Below are 19,630 nucleotides of genomic sequence, written 5' to 3'. Positions count from 1 at the left end.
AGTGGATGCTGAATCAAATCCTAATTTCTTCTTCGTATAACAAATTGAAATGGTTCTAGAATGTCTCTCGTCTCTCTCTTCCATCAGGTAATACTGAAATTTGTTGTTTCAAATGAAAAATAGTCTGTCTGAATTTCCTCTAATTGTGAGATATGTGTTGACTCAACAAGTACAAAAAAAAAAAAAATTATTTCAGCTAAATACTAATGATTATTTAAGCTAAATACCATTTCGACCAGTGAATTGAAACAAGGTAGGACCGGGAGCAGTGTCTCAAAAATCACTGAAAGTAATCCCAGCCATTTGTAGGTCTACAAGATTGGATTTTTGTTGGGTTTAGCATTTGCCCCCAGTTGCGCGTGTCCCGTGCTGCGGTGGACTTTGCTGACCTCGGATGTGGCGTGGGGCAAGGCAGCCCACCTTCTCTTTTGGCCACACCGAGCAGCTCCTGGAGAAGCACCACAACCTCAGTGTTGACATGTCAAAACCATATCAGCTGACTACTTTTTTTTTTTTTCTTGAAAAACAGATGAAAGCTGTGAAACGGAGGAAAATGTCCCTGATATTACACAAAGTAGACTCCTCCTTCCAGGTGAGATTAGTGCTTGGTTTCCAGCAGAGATGCTTCAAATTGAGGGTGGTGAGGCACTGGCACAGGTTGCCCAGAGAAGTTGTGGCTGCCCCATCCCTGGAAGTGTTCAAGGCCAGGTTGGATGAGGCTTTGGGCAACCTGGTGTAGTGGAGGGTGTCCCTGCCCATGGCAGGGGGGTTGGAACTAGATGATCTTTGAGGTCCCTTCCAACTCTAACCATTCTGTGACTCTATGAAACTCAGATCTTGTGACTAGTGATGCTACAGCTACGTCAGAGAACTTGTTTCAAAACAGCTGCCACTTAACCTGGTGATAAATACGGTCTGAGCCACAATTTCGTGTCATCATAAAATGGAAGCGAGATCCATCTAGCAGACAGTAAAAATGTGGATCCAGTCTGGCAGCCTGGGAATCAACCAAAACCCACTCATGGGCTGCAGCTGGAACCTGGGCACCTGGCAGACTGCACCAGTAGGACAGGTCTGGCTGAGTGCTGCTGGCATCCTAAGCAGAGACTGGAATGTGAGCTCATGTCTTAAGGTCTGTTAACGCTTTAATGACAAAGTAAACCGAGCTAAAAGCCCACATTTGCATTAAATTGTCAGGTATACCAGAACTGCCTCTTTTAATGCTTTCACATCATCTGGTTTTATTCATATTTCATGGAGTTAAGTCCTGTGCCATTGCTGTAAACTAAAATAAAGACATACTCGGGGTGAAAAACAGAATAAATTTACCTCCTGCCTCTCGGAGCTCCCACATTTCGCTCCATTATTGTCGCTATCTTTATTCCATTGTGCAAAGCTCAGTGCAATGCTCACTGCTGGGACCTAGCTTTTGATGAACAAATTAAAAAAAAAGCAATTCTGAAAGTTTGTTTTAGGTTGATAGTAAAATATTTTGAGGATCAAATAAAAACCAAAGTAAACTCCCCAGAATAGCTTAAAGCTTCTATTTAACAGACATCTGAAAAAAAAAAAAAAAACAACAAACGTATAGAAGTATAACTATATAGAGAAAGGGAGAGATGGAGTAAAAATAACATTTTACTGCAATGTTTTGACAGGTTTCTATTTATTAACGATTAATAAGATCTCGTTTCACTTTGTCAGTGTTGCCATCTCGTTTCAGGATTTTAGTGGAATATGAACTAGATACAGCATTTCACCAATATTTCATTATTTTCTAGAAGCTAAATATTGCATTGGATAGGAGCAAAGTGATGGTATTCTCTGTACCTCCTTGTTCAATCACTAATTCTTTACATAAAAAAGTCTTGCAATACTACATCAAATTTAACCAGATTTCAGCATGGTCATAGTAAGATGTCGCTGACATATCTCCTCTTCCTTTCACTACTTTGCCTGGTGGTATATTGATTTGTAAACTTGTAGAAATTTTTGAATTAAAGAAGCATTGCGTTTTGGACAAGTATTTTAGCTGGTGTGATTTGAAACAAAAAAGCTATCGATGAATCTTTTGAATGAGCATCGGTGGGAAGGGTGTGGAGATGGCACATGCTCATTGCCCGCAACCCTCTTTTGATTTTTTTTTTCCCTAAAAGAGAAATACAATTCCACTTACCCCAAACTACAAGTTTAGGAGGGGCGCAAGAACGCTGCAGGCCACATTGCTGTGCACTCAGGAGTTAATAAGTTTGCATCCCTTCCCAGCTTTTCACGGAGTGATTGCTTAAACCAGTAAATCATGGCAATATTAGTAAGTCATGCTTTGTAGACCCAACTGTACCTGAAACGCCGGGCATTCGAGAACATTTCCGTGGAAGAGCTGTAACACGCCATGGCAGGGGACTACTCAGTGCCAGGAATCCTTACACACACGACTCTTTCACTCGTGTCTGCAAGGACACCTCTTGGAGATGACTCCAGTAAGGAGGACTTGATAACCCATCCACACTGGTGCAGGTGGTTAAGCTCCAGTAGGGTCTTATTAGGATCCAGTAAAGCAGAATGTTCTTATGTGCTGAATATCAAGGGGCAATGACTTTAAACTGAAAGAGGGCGGATTTAGATTGGATATAAGGAAGAAATTCTTCCCTCTGAGGGTGGTGAGGCACTGGCACAGGTTTCCCAGAGAAGCTGTGGCTGCCCCATCCCTGGCAGTGTTCAAGGCCAGGTTGGATGAGGCTTTGGGCAACCTGGTGTAGTGGAGGGTGTCCCTGCCCATGGCAGGGGGTTGGAACTGGATGATCTTTGAGGTCCCTTCCAACCCAAACCATTCTGTGATTCTATGATTCTATATACTACAAGCAGGACACAATCACCTGAAATGAAATTTTCATGTGAATTCATTGGAATTAAAATTTTGCAGCACGTCATGCAGACTGTCACCTATTAACAGGCACTGGGCCAGTTCTTAGACTCTATTTATCAATTTGATTAAAAATAGAAATTATGCTCAAAGTAAGTTGCTTGAATTTCACTAAATGCTCCTATTTACAAGTAAAACAAGGCAAACAAAATTCAAGCCTTGGCTCCCCACTGCCCTTCGTGACAGATTAACTATAAAAATGTACCTGAAACATTATTAGCTTGGAATTGCTGGCATTACAAAATGCACTTTCCACATGTTTAATGACTTTTAAATAAAGTGAGGCTGTGGGGAATCAATAACTTTTCAGCTTATGCAGTGAGTATTTTACGTAACAACTATAAGGTGAATGCTTTTACTTATATTTCAGCAGTTTGAATGACTGAATATGGCAACTTTAAGAAGTGGCTGGTCTGATGCTGCATTTTACACAGGTGTATTGATATCTATGAATGCAAATAACTGGAATTGTTACAGATTAATGATAGTTGCTGCTTGGGGTTTTATCTGTACTGTAGTATGTACCTATACACACACACACAAATATATTCCAGCATTGTCATCTGAAAAATAGAATATGCATCATCTTTTTTATACAGTACACATATTATGTCTGGTTTATGGTGGTTTTATTTCACAAGCCAAAAAAAAAAGCGTGCTGCCTGGTTGTACAGCACTGGAGGATACTTTGCTATGCACAGTTGCAAGTGCCTTAGACAACTGTTTAGCCCTTCGAATTATAGATAAATATGAATGAATCTATATAAATATAAAATGAAGAAAATTACCTCAATAAAATTGCGCAGAAAATCTTTATGGGAAGTATTTTTTTCTTGAATCTCTAGCAAGTACACATGTGTGTAGAATGGAGTTAACTTCAGAGAGCAGTTACTTGGTGGAAAGTAGCCTCCGGAGACTAAATTCGAAGTCCCTCTGCATGGAAAGGAAATGAAGGAAAGTTCCTGAAATCTTCCTTTGAATTTCGGGAGTCTTTCCAACACAGCTAGTAGCTCTCCTGTGGGTGGAGTATTTCTGCAGAGGTGTGTTCAAAGTGGTGACAGTTATTTTAAAAATACAAAGTCAGTGTTAGAACTCAATAGTTTAGAGACCTAATTTATGCTCCCACTTTCCTTTTTTTTTTTTTTCCACTACTTTCGGTGGAATAACTTCATTGCCAGCAGATTTGCACCAGAATTACACCGACTACCCACGGACAGCACTGATCTGCACAGCTGAGGGCTCAACCTCGTCTGCAGTACGTCTGCCAAGCTTTTAACATTACAAAGTGACTGGCTCTAACTTTTGCTTTTTAATTACTTTGTAATAACTTCTGCTTTGCAAGAACTAAGGCAAAAATTATTGGCATAAGTTTCCTCATGTGGAAGGCAGGTTTTCGATTCCATGCTTCCAGTGTATTATTTTTCAAGTTGCTGCCTTGACAGTGAGACTGACTATTCTTCTTGCACAAGCGTAAGAGAAATGGTCAGTGACCTACGTGCTTTTCCCCTGAGGCTCTGTAGATGCTCGTTGCTGAGTTTAAACTACAAGGCGTCTCAGCAGAGAACACCATGAGAGAGCACAGTGGGATCAATGGCCTCGTAAGGCTTAGATGAAATCAGAAGCTTATGTGGAGTCTCCATCTGAGGGACTCTCTCATACACGTTTCACATACACGTGATACTAAATTTTGCATTTTGATGTCCCATAAATCAGCCAGAGAAGATGACTCACCCTCAGGTATCAACAAAGGAGGCAAGATGATGCTTATTATTGCTAATACCTCAATCTTAAAGCTAATCGCCAGACGTGTTACTGTTGGCGTACGTTATCAGTCTTCTGTGGTAAGGGAGCTTGTTGTTTTCATCACAGTGTGGACATATAACATAGGTTCTTCCCCCTAAACACTTAGAATTTAAGCAGGAAATACAGTGTGGGGATATGAGTCAAAGCAAGACAGAAAGCCCTGAGACTTAAAAAAATGAACAGGTAAATTTAACTTATGCATATGAATCAGATGGTTAGGAGCAGAGTTGAGAGCAAAAGCTAATTTTTCCCCCTTCCAGACTGAAATGATACTCCTAGACCAGACTTGGGGTATATGGAAGGACAGCCACTGTTAGATAAGGGGTCACCAGGTGTAGGGGATTGTGTAATCCAATTACCGAGTCTACCTACAAGTACTTTGCACTTCTGTGCATGCCAGAGCTACTTCAGGGACCTGGAAGCAATAAGGAGTAACCTGATTAGGTTCGTTATCCCACTGATAAATGAAAAACACTGTATTTTTATGAGTTATGTGCTTCTACTCTCAGTTACATTGTGAAAAGCTAGCCCTGCTATTCCACCTGTCACTGGGTTTGCACTACAGACATACTATAAGGAGCTGCTCCTGTTAGGTGCAGTCCTGAAAAACTCATTCACAGCATGCAGGGTTGCTAACCTTCCCGTACCACGAGGTGTGTTCTACAACCTTCGGATGGCTGACAGCACAAAGGTACTCACCACGTACTTCTAGGAGGCAAGAAGAAGGTCTGGTCTTTGTGCAAATGCATGCAGGGATAACGTGAATGCTCTGAGTAGAGGAATAATTTCAGCTGACGGAGCCGGTCGGATTAGTTCGTGCACTTCCGTAAGAGTGATGTGAGGAAACTCGATGGTAAAGATGAAAGACTGCATAAACAATGGCCAGAAGAGTGAAAATCTGGGCTCCTTCAGAGCTTTAGTGACACCTACTGCGAAACAGTGAAATCCACTCAAATATGGGTAACGCTAATATTTTAAGGTATACACATAGATGTATTTTTAGCTGTGTACGTATAGACACATAACGTGGATAATTCTTAATTTTCAGTAACATTCTTTCCATAGTTGTTGTTAATCATCTATATGCACACGGAAGAAACTCCACCTTTCTATGTTTGACTTTTCTTTTTGAACTGTACCAAAACCATTTTACATCATATTCCTAAAATACTGAGCATGCTTTTTTTTTTTCTTTTTTTTTCCTTAGCAAGGAGCGTGTCCATGTGAGTCAGTGCATTTGTGCACAGGCACGCTACATGGCACAGGTATAATTTATCCAGCCGGAGTGTCGCATCCCAGGAAAGGAGAACTCATAAATGGCGCAACGCTGTTAGTATGAACACGTGTTATTTACACCAGAGCCACCACGTTCAGACTGGGTATGAGCTTGTGCGTGTCGGAGACCCCTGCGGCACCAGCAGGTGAGGAGGCCCTTTCTGCTGGGCCAGAATCATGGAATCATAGAATGGTTTGGGTTGGGAGGGACCTCAAAGATCATCCAGTTCCAACCCCCCTGCCATGGGCAGGGACACCCTCCACTACACCAGGTTGCCCAAAGCCTCATCCAACCTGGCCTTCAACACTTCCAGCTTCTCTGGGAAACCTGTGCCAGTGCCTCAGCATCCTCTGAGTGAAAAATTCCTTCCTTATATTCAATCTAAGTCAGTTTAAAGCCTCTTTCAGTTTAAATCCATTGCCCCTTGTCCTATCACTACACACCCTTGGAAAAAGCCCCTCTCCAGCTTTCCTGTAGCCCCTTTAGGTACTGGAAGGCTGCAATAAGATCCCCCCGGAGCCTTCTCTTCTCCAGGCTGAACAGCCCCAACTCTCTCAGCCTGTCTCCATAGCAGAGGTGCTCCAGCCCTCGGATCATCTCCGTGGCCGCCTCTGGCCCCGCTCCAGCAGGGCCTGAGCACGTAGCGCAGCACGTGAAATGACGAACACCTGCCACGTTAACTCTCTGTTCTCCCATCTCCTTCGCTTGGACCGGAGGAGCGCCCAGCAGCGAGCCCTGCCGCTGTGGGGCTCACTGGGGACCCGTCTGCGCGGGGCCCGGGGGGGTTCCCCGCCGCTGTGAGGAGACCGGCTCAGGGCACGGCCGAGGGCCGCGAGCGGGAGGAGCCGGGGCGGAGGCGGTGGCGCGGTGCGAGGCGGGGTGTCGCTGGTGGCCGAAAACCGTCCGACACGCTTTTCTCCCCTCAGCACCTCCCACCGCCTCCTCCACCGCACCGCTCCCGCGCGGGGCTCCGTCCCGCCTCCCCGATACCCACCGGCGCCGCCCGCACCGCCTCACGGCGGACGAAGGCGCTTCCTCCCTGCCCTCGCCCCGCACGCAGCCCGGCCCGGCCCTGCGCACGCCGCGGGGCGCTCGCAGCCCGCCCGGGGCACCGCCGCCCACCACGGGGCAGCCGCCGCGCTCCCGCCGCAGAGCCTCCCCGCCCCACCCGTCGCGCGCGCCCCCGGCAGCGCGAGCAGGGGGCGGAGCCCCGGGCCCTAAGCCACGCCCACCCTCCAGCCAGCCCCGCCGCCCTCGCCACCCCGGGAGCGACAGCGCGGGCACTGCGCATGCGCATTTCCCTCTGCGCCGCTGCAAAGCGTTTCGCCACGGCGGCCCGCTGGCGGGCGGGACCATTCTCCAGTAGTGTGGGGGGAGCAGGAGGGAAATATGTGTCTGAAAGGTGGGAGGAAAGTACCCTGCGTGCGTTCAGGGAGCCTCTCTTTTATTAGAGTATATTTCAGGCTGAGAAAACTCTCGTTGCTCTCGCTGTTAGTGGGGGAAAAAAAAAGGAAAAAAAAAATAAAACGTCCGGAGCGGCAGCCTGTCGTCTTCCCCCTGTTGGTCGCTGGTTGATCCCAAGATGGAGGCGACGGACCGGCGGTGCTGACGCTCTGCCCGCGTGGGAGCGAGGGCGGCCGCGGGTACCGGGAGCGGCTGTGGCGGGTCCCTCCGCCGGCGGGCAGCGCCATGGTGAGGCGAGGGGCCGCGGGGCCGCCGGGCGCAGCTCCCCGCGTCCGTCCGCGGTCCCCCGCAGCGTTCGGGTTGAAATGGGGCCAGTTCCGCGGCGAGGAACGGCGCACGGGCCGCTGTGCCCGCCGGGTGGTCGGGGAGCTCTCCCCGGCCCGGCCCGGCCCGGCTCAGCTCGGCTTGGCTTGCGAGCTTTGCCCCGGCGCCCGCGGCGGAGAGCGGGTGGGCAGGCCGGGGAGGAGGCAGGCGGCGGTGGCGAAAAAAAACCCCAAAATTACTATATTTCCTTTTCTATCTGCTCCATGTGTAAGATATTAAAGCACGGTTTGGGTTTTTTAAGTCAAAACGTGTGGTGGCCGTTGGTACGCTCCGAGCCTTGACGCGACACACTGGATACATGGAGTTACCAGGTGAAGGCAGGTTAGGTCCCCAGAGCAGTTTCCAAGTTGCACATGTCTGCTCCCAACATGTTTTGGGAGGTAAAAAAAAAGCTGGACGTTTTTATAAAACTATTTCCTTAGTTTTCAGGCAGTTGAGAGTGCTTAATTTGGTGCTCCAGGGTGTATTTGTGATGTTAGAGCTGTTTCTGTGTCATGGTGCTGTTGATAGTGTTCGTGGTTGATAGTTTTCATTGTTGATACTGAATTACTGGTGTAGGAACAACTTTCTAAACGGTTTTCAAGAAGCTCCCCGTGTCTAGAGGAGTTTCCTCGTGTTTCCTGTGTTTCTTGGATGAAGTTTGTTTCAGATTAGAAAGTAGTTACTTAAAAATTCCTTTCTAGGTGTATGTGTTAATGTGTATGTGCTGTAATAAAATGTTTCTTGTACTGGTGTATTACCATTTTGCATCTGAGTACAGCTGCACGTGCGATTAGAACATGTGAACATGATGAGAAGCTCACCGTGAGCCGGCACCGTGCGCTGGCAGCCCAGAGAGCCAACCGTGTCCTGGGCTGCATCCAGAGCAGCGTGGGCAGCAGGGTGAGGGAGGGGATTCTGCCCCTCTGCTCTGCTCTCCTGAGACCCCACCTGGAATACTGTGTTCAGCTCTGGAGTCCCCAGTACAAAAAGGATTTGGAGCTGCTGGAGTGGGTCCAGAGGAGGCCACGAAGATGATTCGAGGGCTGGAGCAGCTCTGCTCTGGAGACAGGCTGAGAGAGTTGGGGCTGTTCAGCCTGGAGAAGAGAAGGCTCCGGGGGGATCTTATAGCAGCCTTCCAGTACCGAAAGGGGCTACAGGAAAGCTGGAGAGGGACTTTTTCCAAGGGCGTGTAGTGATAGGACAAGGGGCAATGGATTTAAACTGAAAGAGGGCAGATTTAGATTGGATATAAGGAAGAAATTTTTCATTCATAGGGTGGTGAGGCACTGGCACAGGTTTCCCAGAGAAGTTGTGGCTGCCCCATCCCTGGCAGTGTTGAAGGCCAGGTTGGATGAGGCTTTGGGCAACGTGGTGTAGTGGAGGGTGTCCCTGCCCATGGCAGGCTACTGGAACTGGATGATCTTTGGTCCCTTCCAGCCCAAACCATTCTATGAGATGGCTGTTGTGCATGTGGTGAGAAGAGTTAAGCGAGCACTAGTCTCTTCTTTGTCTCTTAAATATATGTTTATAAGATATTGCCTTAAAAAGGATACAGTAACACGCTCCGGGCAAACGGTCCTTTTTAGGTGCATTTAATATTTCATTTTTTATTAATGATTAACCAACTGTCCTTTTGCAGCCTCACAAGAAAAAAAAACCCTTCATAGACAAGAAGAAAGCGGTAACATTTCACTTAGTGCACAGAAGTCAGAGGGATCCGCTCGCTGCTGATGATACTGCACCCCAGAGAGTTCTGCTGCCTACACAGAAAGTAAATACTTGCTTTTAGTATTGAGGTTCGCTCAGATAAGAAATGCTGCAGGAGAGAAAAATGGGTATGCAATTGTAGGATTCAAAAACATAGCCTGAGAGAAGGTAGTTTTTAGTCCAGTTCGTTAGGAAGAAGGGGTTGTTGTGGGGAATTTGGTAGTTGTGAGTTACTACCCGATGGATGAGTATATTAAAAAAAAAAAAAGGAAGATTGCCCAACCCACCCTGAAAAAAGAGGCTTTGTTAGTTATGCTGCTTATGGAAAAAATTGTTTAAAGTCCTGCTCAGGCAGCACCCGGACACTGGACTAAACGGTCACAGCGTTCTCACTGGCTGTGCGTTCGGGTAATGAGTGGAGAGAGGACTACAAGGACGTTCTTCAAGAAGAGAAGGCTCCGGGATGATCTCATTGCAGCCTTCCAGTACTTAAAGGGGGCTACAGGAAAGCTGGAGAGGGACTTTTTACAAGGGTGTGTAGTGATAGGACAAGGGGCAATGGCTTTAAACTGAAAGAGGGGAGATTTAGATTGGATATAAGGAAGAAATTCTCCCCTCTGAGGGTGGTGAGGCACTGGCACAGGTTGCCCAGAGAAGTTGTAGATGCGCCATCCCTGGAAGTGTTCAAGGCCAGATTGGATGAGGCCCTGGGCAACCTGGTGTAGTGGAGGGTGTCCCTGCCCATGGCAGGGGGGTTGGAACTGGATGATCTTTGAGGTCCCTTCCAACCCAAACCATTCCATGATTCTATGACTTCAGAATTCAGATATTCCCAGTAGATTTGTTACTTTTCTTTTTGCTAATAAGTTTTAAATGGACTTCAGTAATTGAACGTGTTTCTTTTTACAATTCCAAGGGGCACGAGGAGCAAAGGAGGGAAGAACAGCGGAAGTATGGAGTCTTCTTTGATGATGACTATGACTATCTGCAGCATCTCAAAGAAGCCTCTGGACCCTCTGAGCTTGTCCCTTCTGTGCGTGGACAGCAAAGCAGAATTGTTGTCACAAATGAGGGGCACATAGAGGATGAAATTCAGCGAATTCCAGTAAGTATTTTTGCTGATAATAATCTTATGCTGTACTTTGGAGTTCAGCATCCTGTAGATGCATTAACTATATTCAACAAGTGTTATTGTGACCTGTGTACGTATAGGATCCTTTGGACCCACAACCAGACTTTCCTACAAGGAAAACCAAAAGTTGACAAGCCAAAGTTCATTGATGAATAGTATTTTGCTAGTGCAGTGTGAAAACACTTTGTGTATCCATGAGAGGCTTTTCTTGACAGTGATCGCTTAAAAAGATATTGTTTGAACAAGTTATGTGATTTTCAGGGGTTGGCATTTGTTTTTCAGATTTTTGGGACTTTTGAATGCTTTGGAAGTTATGAATATACCAGGTTGTATTACCAGTACACCATATTTTTAAAGTGGAACGTAACAGAACCTAGAGGGAACAAACCCAAACTTTCCAATTGCTGGCGTAACTTGTGGAATTTTGTGATGCTAGATCATGTCGGAATGGAAAATCCGTAATTTCAGGCAATGAAGTATGCAGTCGTTAGTCAGTCACTTTAATTGAGGGAGTTTGGTTCAACCAAATGCTGCCATTTTAATTGAAACTCATGTTCTTAGTCAGAAATACGTTTGGCGATACTGCATAAGATTTAAAGTTGGTTTAGATGTGCATGTTAGTGAGCTTTTAGTAAGGTTTTCAATAAAGGGGTAATTCCAAATATGCATAATTACAAATTTCATTGTGCCTGCTGTACAGCCATTCTCTAAAAAACTTTGAAAAGTGGCCACCAGTAAAGTAGCACTTGTCTTAATACTTGAGTAGCACTTGCAGAGTTTCTTTGGGTCACAGGATTATCTGCACGTTTTTGTTAATGTGAGCTCAAACGAGGTACCAAGAACAAGTATATTGTGACGGTTTTTTGTTTCTTTTTCTAAGGCTCCATCCATTAAGTTGCCTTCCTCAGTATTTGCCACAGAGTTTGAAGAGGATGTGGGCTTGTTAAATAAAGCTGCTCCTGTTTCAGGTATCATTAAATCTTTTGCCTTTCTGTGAGTTGCCATGGGATATAAGGAAGAAATTTTTCACTGTGAGGGTGGTGAGGCACTGGAACAGGTTGCCCAGAGAAGCTGTGGCTGCCCCATTCCTGGAAGTGTTCAAGGCCAGGTTGGATGAGGCTTTGAGCAACCTGGTGTAGTGGAGGGTGTCCCTGCCCATGGCAGGGGGGTTGGAACTGGATGATCTTTGAGGTCCCTTCCAACCCAAACCATTCTGTGATTCTGTCTAGGTACTAGATGGTAATTATGGCTTTGATGACAGTGTCACCTTAGTTTTTGTTTAGAACAGGCTCAATAGCAGACCTAAAGACTGATCTATGAGGGACCCATGTTTCAATTTGAGACCTATTTCTGCAATTCCACTGTGATTCCAGCTTTTTAGCTTTGCTGGAGGGGAGGAAATCCATGAGCTCTTACTATTGCGTAGCAAATATAAACTAATGACAGGGAGAAACTGTAGATAATACTATTGATTTATTACTCCATCTGTTTGAATCCAAGTCTGGAAATGGATTTTTCACTCTCAAAATTTCTCCTCGTTTCAAACATGAAGCAGTGTTTACTTTCCTTCGTTAGTATTATTTCAGGGCTGCAGGCTGTCAGTACATTTTTATTGTGCATCCATGTTTGCACCGAACGCTCACTTTGCAGCCATCTTAATATTTTACAACTGGATTTAATGGTGGTAATTCTCTCTGTCCTGACAGAAGGATGCTAAAAAGTGTTAACTACAGTAGAGAAACACTTTCTGACCTTTCATAATGCAGGGAATTTTAGGGAGTGGGAGCTAGGGTTGGTTGATGTACACTAACTTAGATGTATTTTCTTCTATGATATTCTGAGTAAAATACATTAAAACACATTTTTGGAAGCTGAAGACTTCTAGGGAATGTTCTTTTTTGGATGAGGAAAATTGACAAGATGCTGGTTCTTGCCTTGGCTTGTATCAAACCTACAAATATTGTTGAAGAATGTTGTGATTCTTAGGTTTAATCTTTCCTTAGTGCAGATTAACAGACGGGTTGGATTGGCTTTTTTCCAGGAAAGTAGCTTTGTCATGTCAGAGAAACTTATGTATTTATGTTGAGTTTGTCTGGTTTTGTTTTTTTAACTTTCTAGGACCACGGCTAGATTTTGACCCTGATATTGTTGCAGCTCTTGATGATGATTTTGACTTTGACAATCCAGAAAATATTCTGGAAGATGATTTTGTTCTACAAGCAAATGAGCCACAGAAAGGGTACACAGAGTTTTGTAGAACTGTTTTGTCGTATGTAAATAGGAATGATTTTTTTTTTTCATGTGGTGGTGTAGGAAGCAAGAATGGTTTCAGATTTCAAATTGAATACTTGGAAGGAAAAAAAGGAAGGAAAAAAGTAATACTTAAAGGAAAAAAATATTACCTTGTGTTATGTGGGTGGTAGCTTACAAAATGAAATTTTCATTTGTTATGCAAAAGGTGGGTTTCATTGTTATTCTGAGCTCATGGATTATATGTTTCTCTTTACATATGCAACGTATGGAATAATAAGATTCTTGAACTATTTAAAACATTGCCATCTATCACATTTAAAATATGTCAGTGATAATATTGATGAAGGCTATAACAGGTGTTTCTGGAACCCTAACAAATGCTTTATGTGATACCCCACTGCACGTTATTTCTTTAGGTTTTGGTGTCATTTTCATCATTTTATGAACAATGAAAAATTTTGCTAGTTTTAATATTCAAGAACACAAGTAGTGTTTTCTTTTTTCCACTTTGAGGTGTATAACTGAATGTAAACATAACCCCACCAATCGCTTCTTGTCTTTGCATCTCAAGATTGAAATCTATTTTTAATCTATTTATTGAAGCCAAATTGCTTCAGATAACCCACCACTGGTCAGAGCTGTGGAAAGGTCCATGTGTTGTTCTGAAACTGTTCTGTACTTCTGTTCAGGGGATCAGATGCTGAGGATGAAGATGAATGGGAAGACGTGGAGGATGACAGTGACGAGAAGGATAGTTGCAGTAGTGGTAAAGACTATGATTCAGAAGGTCCTTTATCAGATGATGGGGTTAATGGACAGAGTAAAGAATTTCTTTTTATGCAAGAAGAAACCAGGAGTCGTTTCACAGAATACTCCATGACATCTTCAGTAATGAGAAGGAACGAGCAGTTAACTCTGTTGGATGACAGGTTTGAGAAGGTGAGGCAGCTCCAGAAAACTGTTAAACGTAAGGGTGTTAAATGCTTCTTTGTCTTTTGATTCATCTCACGAGGTTGTGTCCTCTGTGCCTGTGCAAGTTCTTACTGCCTTCAGTAGTCAGAGCATCAAACAGCTGTTCTTTGCACATACTCCACATTTAATGTTGTGTGTTAATTGCTGTAGTGTTAATTGCTGCTAAAAGGCCTAATGCTGATACAGGTAGAAGAAATTACTCAAATCACTATAACGAGCATTCCTAGTTGGTGTAACACTTGCAGCTGAGAGGCTCAGTTCAGCACAGTAAATCATGTTCCAGTGCCTGGTAAAGACTCACTTATTTTGCTCTTTCTCCCCACTGTGCCATGTGTGCATTCATGAAATGATGTCAGAGCAGTGGAAATACTTTTGTCCTGAGCAGAGACAGGTTTTTTAATGTACAGGTTGAAATAATGCATCACAATAAGAAACATTTTCCAGAAGCTGGTTTGAACATTATTAACAGATAACTTTGTGACTCCTGTGCTGAAAGAATACTGATGGTAAGGAGGAAATCCTGCTGCAGATGCCTTTGGCAGTTGTTGAGCAAATGGGAGGGGTGAGGAAAAAGGAGGAAATGGGAAGAAATTTGTAGATCTTCTTTAAGCTATCAAGAAGTTGCACGTGAAATGTGATCTAATTGCAGATCTCCACTTCTTTATTTTAGTTTTTTGAGCAATTTGATGAAGATGAGATTGGAGCTTTGGATAACGTGGAGTTAGAAGGCTATATCAACACGGATAATGCTCGGTTGCAGGAAGTCCTGAATGATTACTACAAAGAGAAAGCAAAGAAGTATGTATTCCCAGAAGTACTGCTTCACATGAGTAGTTATGTAGTCCTGGGTTTGTATTGAAAGTTTGGGTACGTTGTTTCCAGTTCATGCAGTCAAAGATTACATCCCACGGTAAAAGCAACTACGTATAAGTATTACCCGTTTTTTTTGTGTCACTGAATGTCAGTCTTAACTGACTGATAAAATTAAGTGGAGCCATTTTGTTGGTTTATGTGAGATTATGCTCCTTTTTACATAATTGTAGTGAGTTTAGTAGAAGTAATAGAATCACAGAATGGTTAGGGTTGGAAGGGACCTCAAAGATCATCTAGTTCCAACCCCCCTGCCATGGGCAGCAACACCTTCCACTACACCAGGTTGCCCAAAGCCTCATCCAACCTGGCCTTGAACACTTCCAGGGATGGGGCAGCCACAGCTTCTCTGGGCAACCTATTCCAGTGCCTCAGCACCCTCAATGTAAAAAATGTCTTCCTTATATCTAGTCTAAATCTGCCCTCTTTCAGTTTAAAGCCATTGCCCCTTGTCCTGTCACTACACGCCCTTGGAAAAAGTCCCTCTCCAGCTTTCCTGTAGCCCCTTTAGGTACTGGGAGGCTGCAATAAGATCACCCCGGAGCCTTCTCTTCTCCAGGCTGAACAGCCCCAACTCTCTCAGCCTGGCTCCAGAGCAGAGGTGCTCCAGCCCTTGGATCATCTTCGTGGCCTCCTCTGGACCCACTCCAGCAGCTCCATGTCCTTCTTGTGCTGGGGACTCCAGAGCTGAACGCAGTATTCCAGGGGGGGTCTCAGGAGAGCAGAGCAGAGGGGCAGAATCCCCTCCCTCGCCCTGCTGCCCACGCTGCTCTGGATGCAGCCCAGGACACGGTTGGCTCTCTGGGCTGCCAGCGCACGGTGCCGGCTCATGTTGAGCTTCTCAAATATCTAGAGGCATTCTTCCTTTCCCTTTTTAGTGTAACTTGGCTTTCTCCTTATACCTTTACTTTTGTTTGTATCAGACTCTGTGGCCAGGTATGTTCAGCTGATTCCCCTGTGTACCCAGTTACACGATAATAAACTCGCAGGCAACTGCTGCGTGGCTTCCACTGCCTGGAGCACTGCAGGAGCCAGTGCTTCTGCAGCAGCCCTGTGTCAGTGCAAGGCTGCATGTCCACAGAGGATTCACTTTGTCTTAAAGCAGGTGGTGTTATCACAGAGTTAAAGGGCTAAATATCCTCACATTAGCCTTGTGTTTCCTGGTTGGAACATATGATAACGTGTCCCTCGTAGGGAAGGATGACCTGGTACGTAATCGCCTCTAGAGCTGCCTTGCTTCCAGACAAAAAAGTATATCCTCTTCTCTTCCTGCTCTCCAGCTGCAAATTTTGTGTGCCCCACATACTTTTGAAATGCAGAAGTACTTCTTTTTTCAGCTATATCTCTTGTGCTTGAGTTTATTTTGAGGATGCTTACTAAAGAAAACTCATTTTTGCCACAAGCTTCATTGGGAATAGCTTGCTTTGATTTGAGGTTGTACTGAGGGGAGGCTGGGTTTACATAATTACATGTTTTCAAGAAAAGGTAAACTTTTATTTTTTTTTTCTTCCCTGGACTACTTCAAAGTTGTGTGAAATTGGATACTCTTGAACCCTGTGAAGATTTAGACTCTCCTGTGAAGGAAGAAAGTGAGGAAGAAAAGGAAGAAATAGTAGCTGTAGCTATTGAAGAACCAAAAGAAAAGTGGGATTGCGAATCCATTTTGAGTAAGTACTTTGGAGTTCACTTGTTTGTTCCTAGGATTTCAAAGGAAACGATAGGTGATCTCAGAACTTTTCTAAAAGTGCTTTAGGTAAGATGGTTTATGCTTCGGGAGCACCACAGCAGGAATTCTTGCTATTTAAAACTGCTGCTTTTGTGTGGATAACATAGTCTTTGAAGATATAAAATTGCAAGAATTAAGTAGTAGTCCAATTCATAATAAATTTACCTAGTTTATTTGCAAGCCTTTCTTCACTGCTTTTTTTTTTTTTCTTCTTCTTCTTCTTTCTTTGTGACCTAGGTACATATTCAAACTTATACAATCACCCAACACTTATTAAGGAGCCATCAAAGGTAAAATCATTTTAAGCTTATTCTGACTAAACCTGACCTGGGAAAACTTGAGACAAAAGCGATTGTTTTCTCAATGGCTATCTCTTTTAAAAGCAAGGAGAGAGTAGAAAAGAGGTTTGGGGAGGGTGTTAGCCACTGAAGAAGGATTCTATGATTTGGATGTGGTTTTTTTTATCTTGGAAAATTGAGTAAGTTCAACATTTCTGTAATAGCTGGGCAGAAATGTAGAGAGCAAGGAATTTACTTTCTTGTTATCCGTGATATGCCTTTGTGTAATCTGTGTCTCACAACCACATAGTTTTTTTCTCTTTGAAAACGGGCTTCTAATTTCCCTTCTATGTTTTGAAACATAGAATCATATAATCGTATAATCACAGAATGGTTTGGGTTGGAAGGGACCTCAAAGATCATCTGGTTCCAACCCCCCTGCCATGGGCAGGAAAATCCTCCACTACACCAGGTTGCCCAAAGCCTCATCCAACCTGGCCTTGAAATACATGAAAACATGTTCTATTTCTTTGGTCTTCCAGACATTCCCTACCATTAAAGCACAGCTTGATGTTCCAGCTGTGTGAAATTTTGAAAGGAAACCTTTTTCTCGAGAGTTTATAATGGGATATCAAGTGCCTACTTAAGTTCTTTTCTTTCAGTAATATTTAAACAAAAGGGAGAAACTTTTTCATGTTCTGGGAGGCTGGATTCTGCTCCCAGCTGTTTGATTTCTTACTTCGGTATTCACGTGCGTTTTTCCGAGGCAAGAAAACAGCATGAGGAGACTTACATAGAATCATAGAATCGTTAGGGTTGGAAGGGACCTTAAAGGTCATCTAGTTCCAACCCCCCTGCCATGGGCAGGGACACCTCCACTACACCAGGTTGCCCAAAGCCTCATCCAACCTGGCCTTGAACACTGACAGGGATGGGGCAGCCACAACTTCTCTGGGCAACCTGTTCCACTGCCTCACCACCCTCAGAGTGAAAAATTTCTTTCTTATATCCAATCTAAATCTCCCCTCTTCCAGTTTAAATCCATTGCCTCTTGTCCTGTCACTACACACTCTTGTAAAAAGTCCCTGTCCAGCTTTCCTGTAGCCCCTTTAGGTACTGGGAGGCTGCAATAAGATCCCCCCGGAGCCTTCTCTTCTCCAGGCTGAACAGCCCCAACTCTCTCAGCCTGTCTCCATAGCAGAGGTGCTCCAGCCCTCGGATCATCTCTGTGGCCTCCTCTGGACTCGTTCCAGTAGCTCCATGTTTATTGGTGTTAAATCTGAATCTGAGGGTTTTATAACGATAAGGCAGCGCGATGTTCGTTTTTTTTAAGAGAAAACTACGGATCATTAATACATACCTGCTCTCTGTTTTAGCCCAAACCCATAAAAATTTCCCAGAAGACCGGAATTCCGCTGCATATCTTGCCTCAGAAGGGTCTCACAGCTAAGCAGGTGGAACGCATGCAGATGATTAATGGCAGTGACCTGCCAAGAGCATCGACACAGCCCCGTGCCAAAGATGAGAGCAGAGAGGGTCGCAAGGCTAGAAAACAGGCAATAAAAGAGGAGCGAAAGGTACGCCTTGTTTTGAAAAAACCCTGCAAAAACATATTATGTTGTCTGAGTTCAGTCTTACGAACTCGTTTTAAAGCTCGTCTGTTCTTGTGTCTGGAAATTAATGGATGAAACTTGCTCAAAGGACTAATTATTGCTTCTTTTTTTTTAAAAAAAAAAAATCTACTAGAAAGAAAGTTAACCTCCTAATTTCATCATCTTGATTTCCTATATGGAAATTTTGGTCTGTTATCATGGCCACTATTACGTACATAACTTCAGAAGGAGCCCTCCTATTTCTTTATTGTCTAGGGAAGCAAAGAAAACAGTTGTGATGTTTCAGGTCACACAAAGTGAAAAGTCTCTAAAAGAAATGTGGCAAATCCAATTGGCCACAATGATTTCCTAGTTGTTTTATTTAGGAAAGGAAATTGCTGGCATATTAGAAGCTTCAGCTAATTAAAGATCATAATGCTGGTGGTGCACATATTAATTGGTCTACTAATAATTAGTGCCATAAATAATATTATTGTCCAGATTGATGCTGTTTTCATGACCTAGCACTGTCAGAGGGGTTTGGTTTTGCATGTTACGCCTGTTTTGTAAATCTGTAAATATTCATACGCACAGGAACGCAGGATGGAGAAGAAAGCCAATAAGCTAGCCTTCAAAATGGAGAAAACAAGGCAAGAAAAAGAGTTGCTCAATCTGAAACAAAACGTTCAAGGACTGAAGCTGTCTTGAAGAATCTGAGGAACTTCTTGTGGAAACATCCTTAAGTTTTCATTTGTACTGAGAAGGGAACTGCTAACTCATAGCTTTGCCAGTCATGCACAAAGGGGATTGTTCAGGTATTACTGTAAAAAGAACCAGTAACTTGTCATTCTTTCTGAAATGAACTTACACATAAAACAATGTTTTACTGGTGTCTGTTCTGTCATGAGTGACATGGCGACTGTTGCAAAGTTCCATTGCAGTAGAAATGTATTAAAGTTATGAAAAAATATTTTTCTTACAAGCTATCACTGGACAAAGTTTTAAATATATATATGTATATTTGTTGAAGGTATTCAACAAACCAGCAGAATCCTACAGATTTTATCTGATTAGATTTTCCTATTAAATTATTTCTGTTTACAAAGCAATGTATCCATTTATATTGTAAACAGAGGTGTCTGAAAAGCTGTTGTGCAGGTAGACATCCCTGTTACCTAACCTGACTTTTACATTTCTTAGCAAATAAAACCTGTCACAACGAACCTTGCACTTGCAGTGGTCAGTGACCCTTACTGGTACTGCTGAAATTTCTCAGTCTGAGTAGCGTGGCAAACAAACCAGCAGATAATTGGAAAAATATTGTATGT

General features: G+C 43.8%; 1 protein-coding gene across 1 annotated transcript; it reads left to right on the top strand.

Annotated features, from left to right (window-relative positions):
• Window positions 1-6,107: 6,107 nt before the first annotated feature.
• Window positions 6,108-19,189, top strand: LTV1 (LTV1 ribosome biogenesis factor). Its single transcript, XM_086631951.1, has 12 exons — window positions 6,108-6,147; window positions 7,585-7,694; window positions 9,412-9,543; window positions 10,396-10,584; window positions 11,492-11,579; window positions 12,730-12,850; window positions 13,554-13,803; window positions 14,507-14,634; window positions 16,234-16,373; window positions 16,670-16,722; window positions 18,087-18,287; window positions 18,897-19,189. Exons 1-12 carry the CDS (start codon window positions 6,108-6,110, stop codon window positions 19,008-19,010), a joined length of 1,566 nt encoding a protein of 521 aa, XP_086488077.1. The 3' UTR covers window positions 19,011-19,189.
• Window positions 19,190-19,630: the final 441 nt, after the last annotated feature.

Source organism: Tauraco erythrolophus, chromosome 2 (genome assembly GCF_009769465.1).
Source record: "Tauraco erythrolophus isolate bTauEry1 chromosome 2, bTauEry1.pri, whole genome shotgun sequence".
Taxonomy (NCBI): Eukaryota; Metazoa; Chordata; class Aves; order Musophagiformes; family Musophagidae; genus Tauraco; species Tauraco erythrolophus.
This window is presented reverse-complemented; position numbering and strand designations above follow the sequence as displayed.

Excerpts from the sequence above, each read along its gene's own strand:
- LTV1 (XM_086631951.1), top strand. The coding sequence starts at position 6,108 with ATGAGCTTGTGCGTGTCGGAGACCCCTGCGGCACCAGCAG. Across the intron at positions 13,804-14,506 it reads TGGATGACAGGTTTGAGAAG|TTTTTTGAGCAATTTGATGA; the intron begins GTGAGGCAGCTC and ends TCTTTATTTTAG. Across the intron at positions 16,374-16,669 it reads GGATTGCGAATCCATTTTGA|GTACATATTCAAACTTATAC; the intron begins GTAAGTACTTTG and ends TTTGTGACCTAG.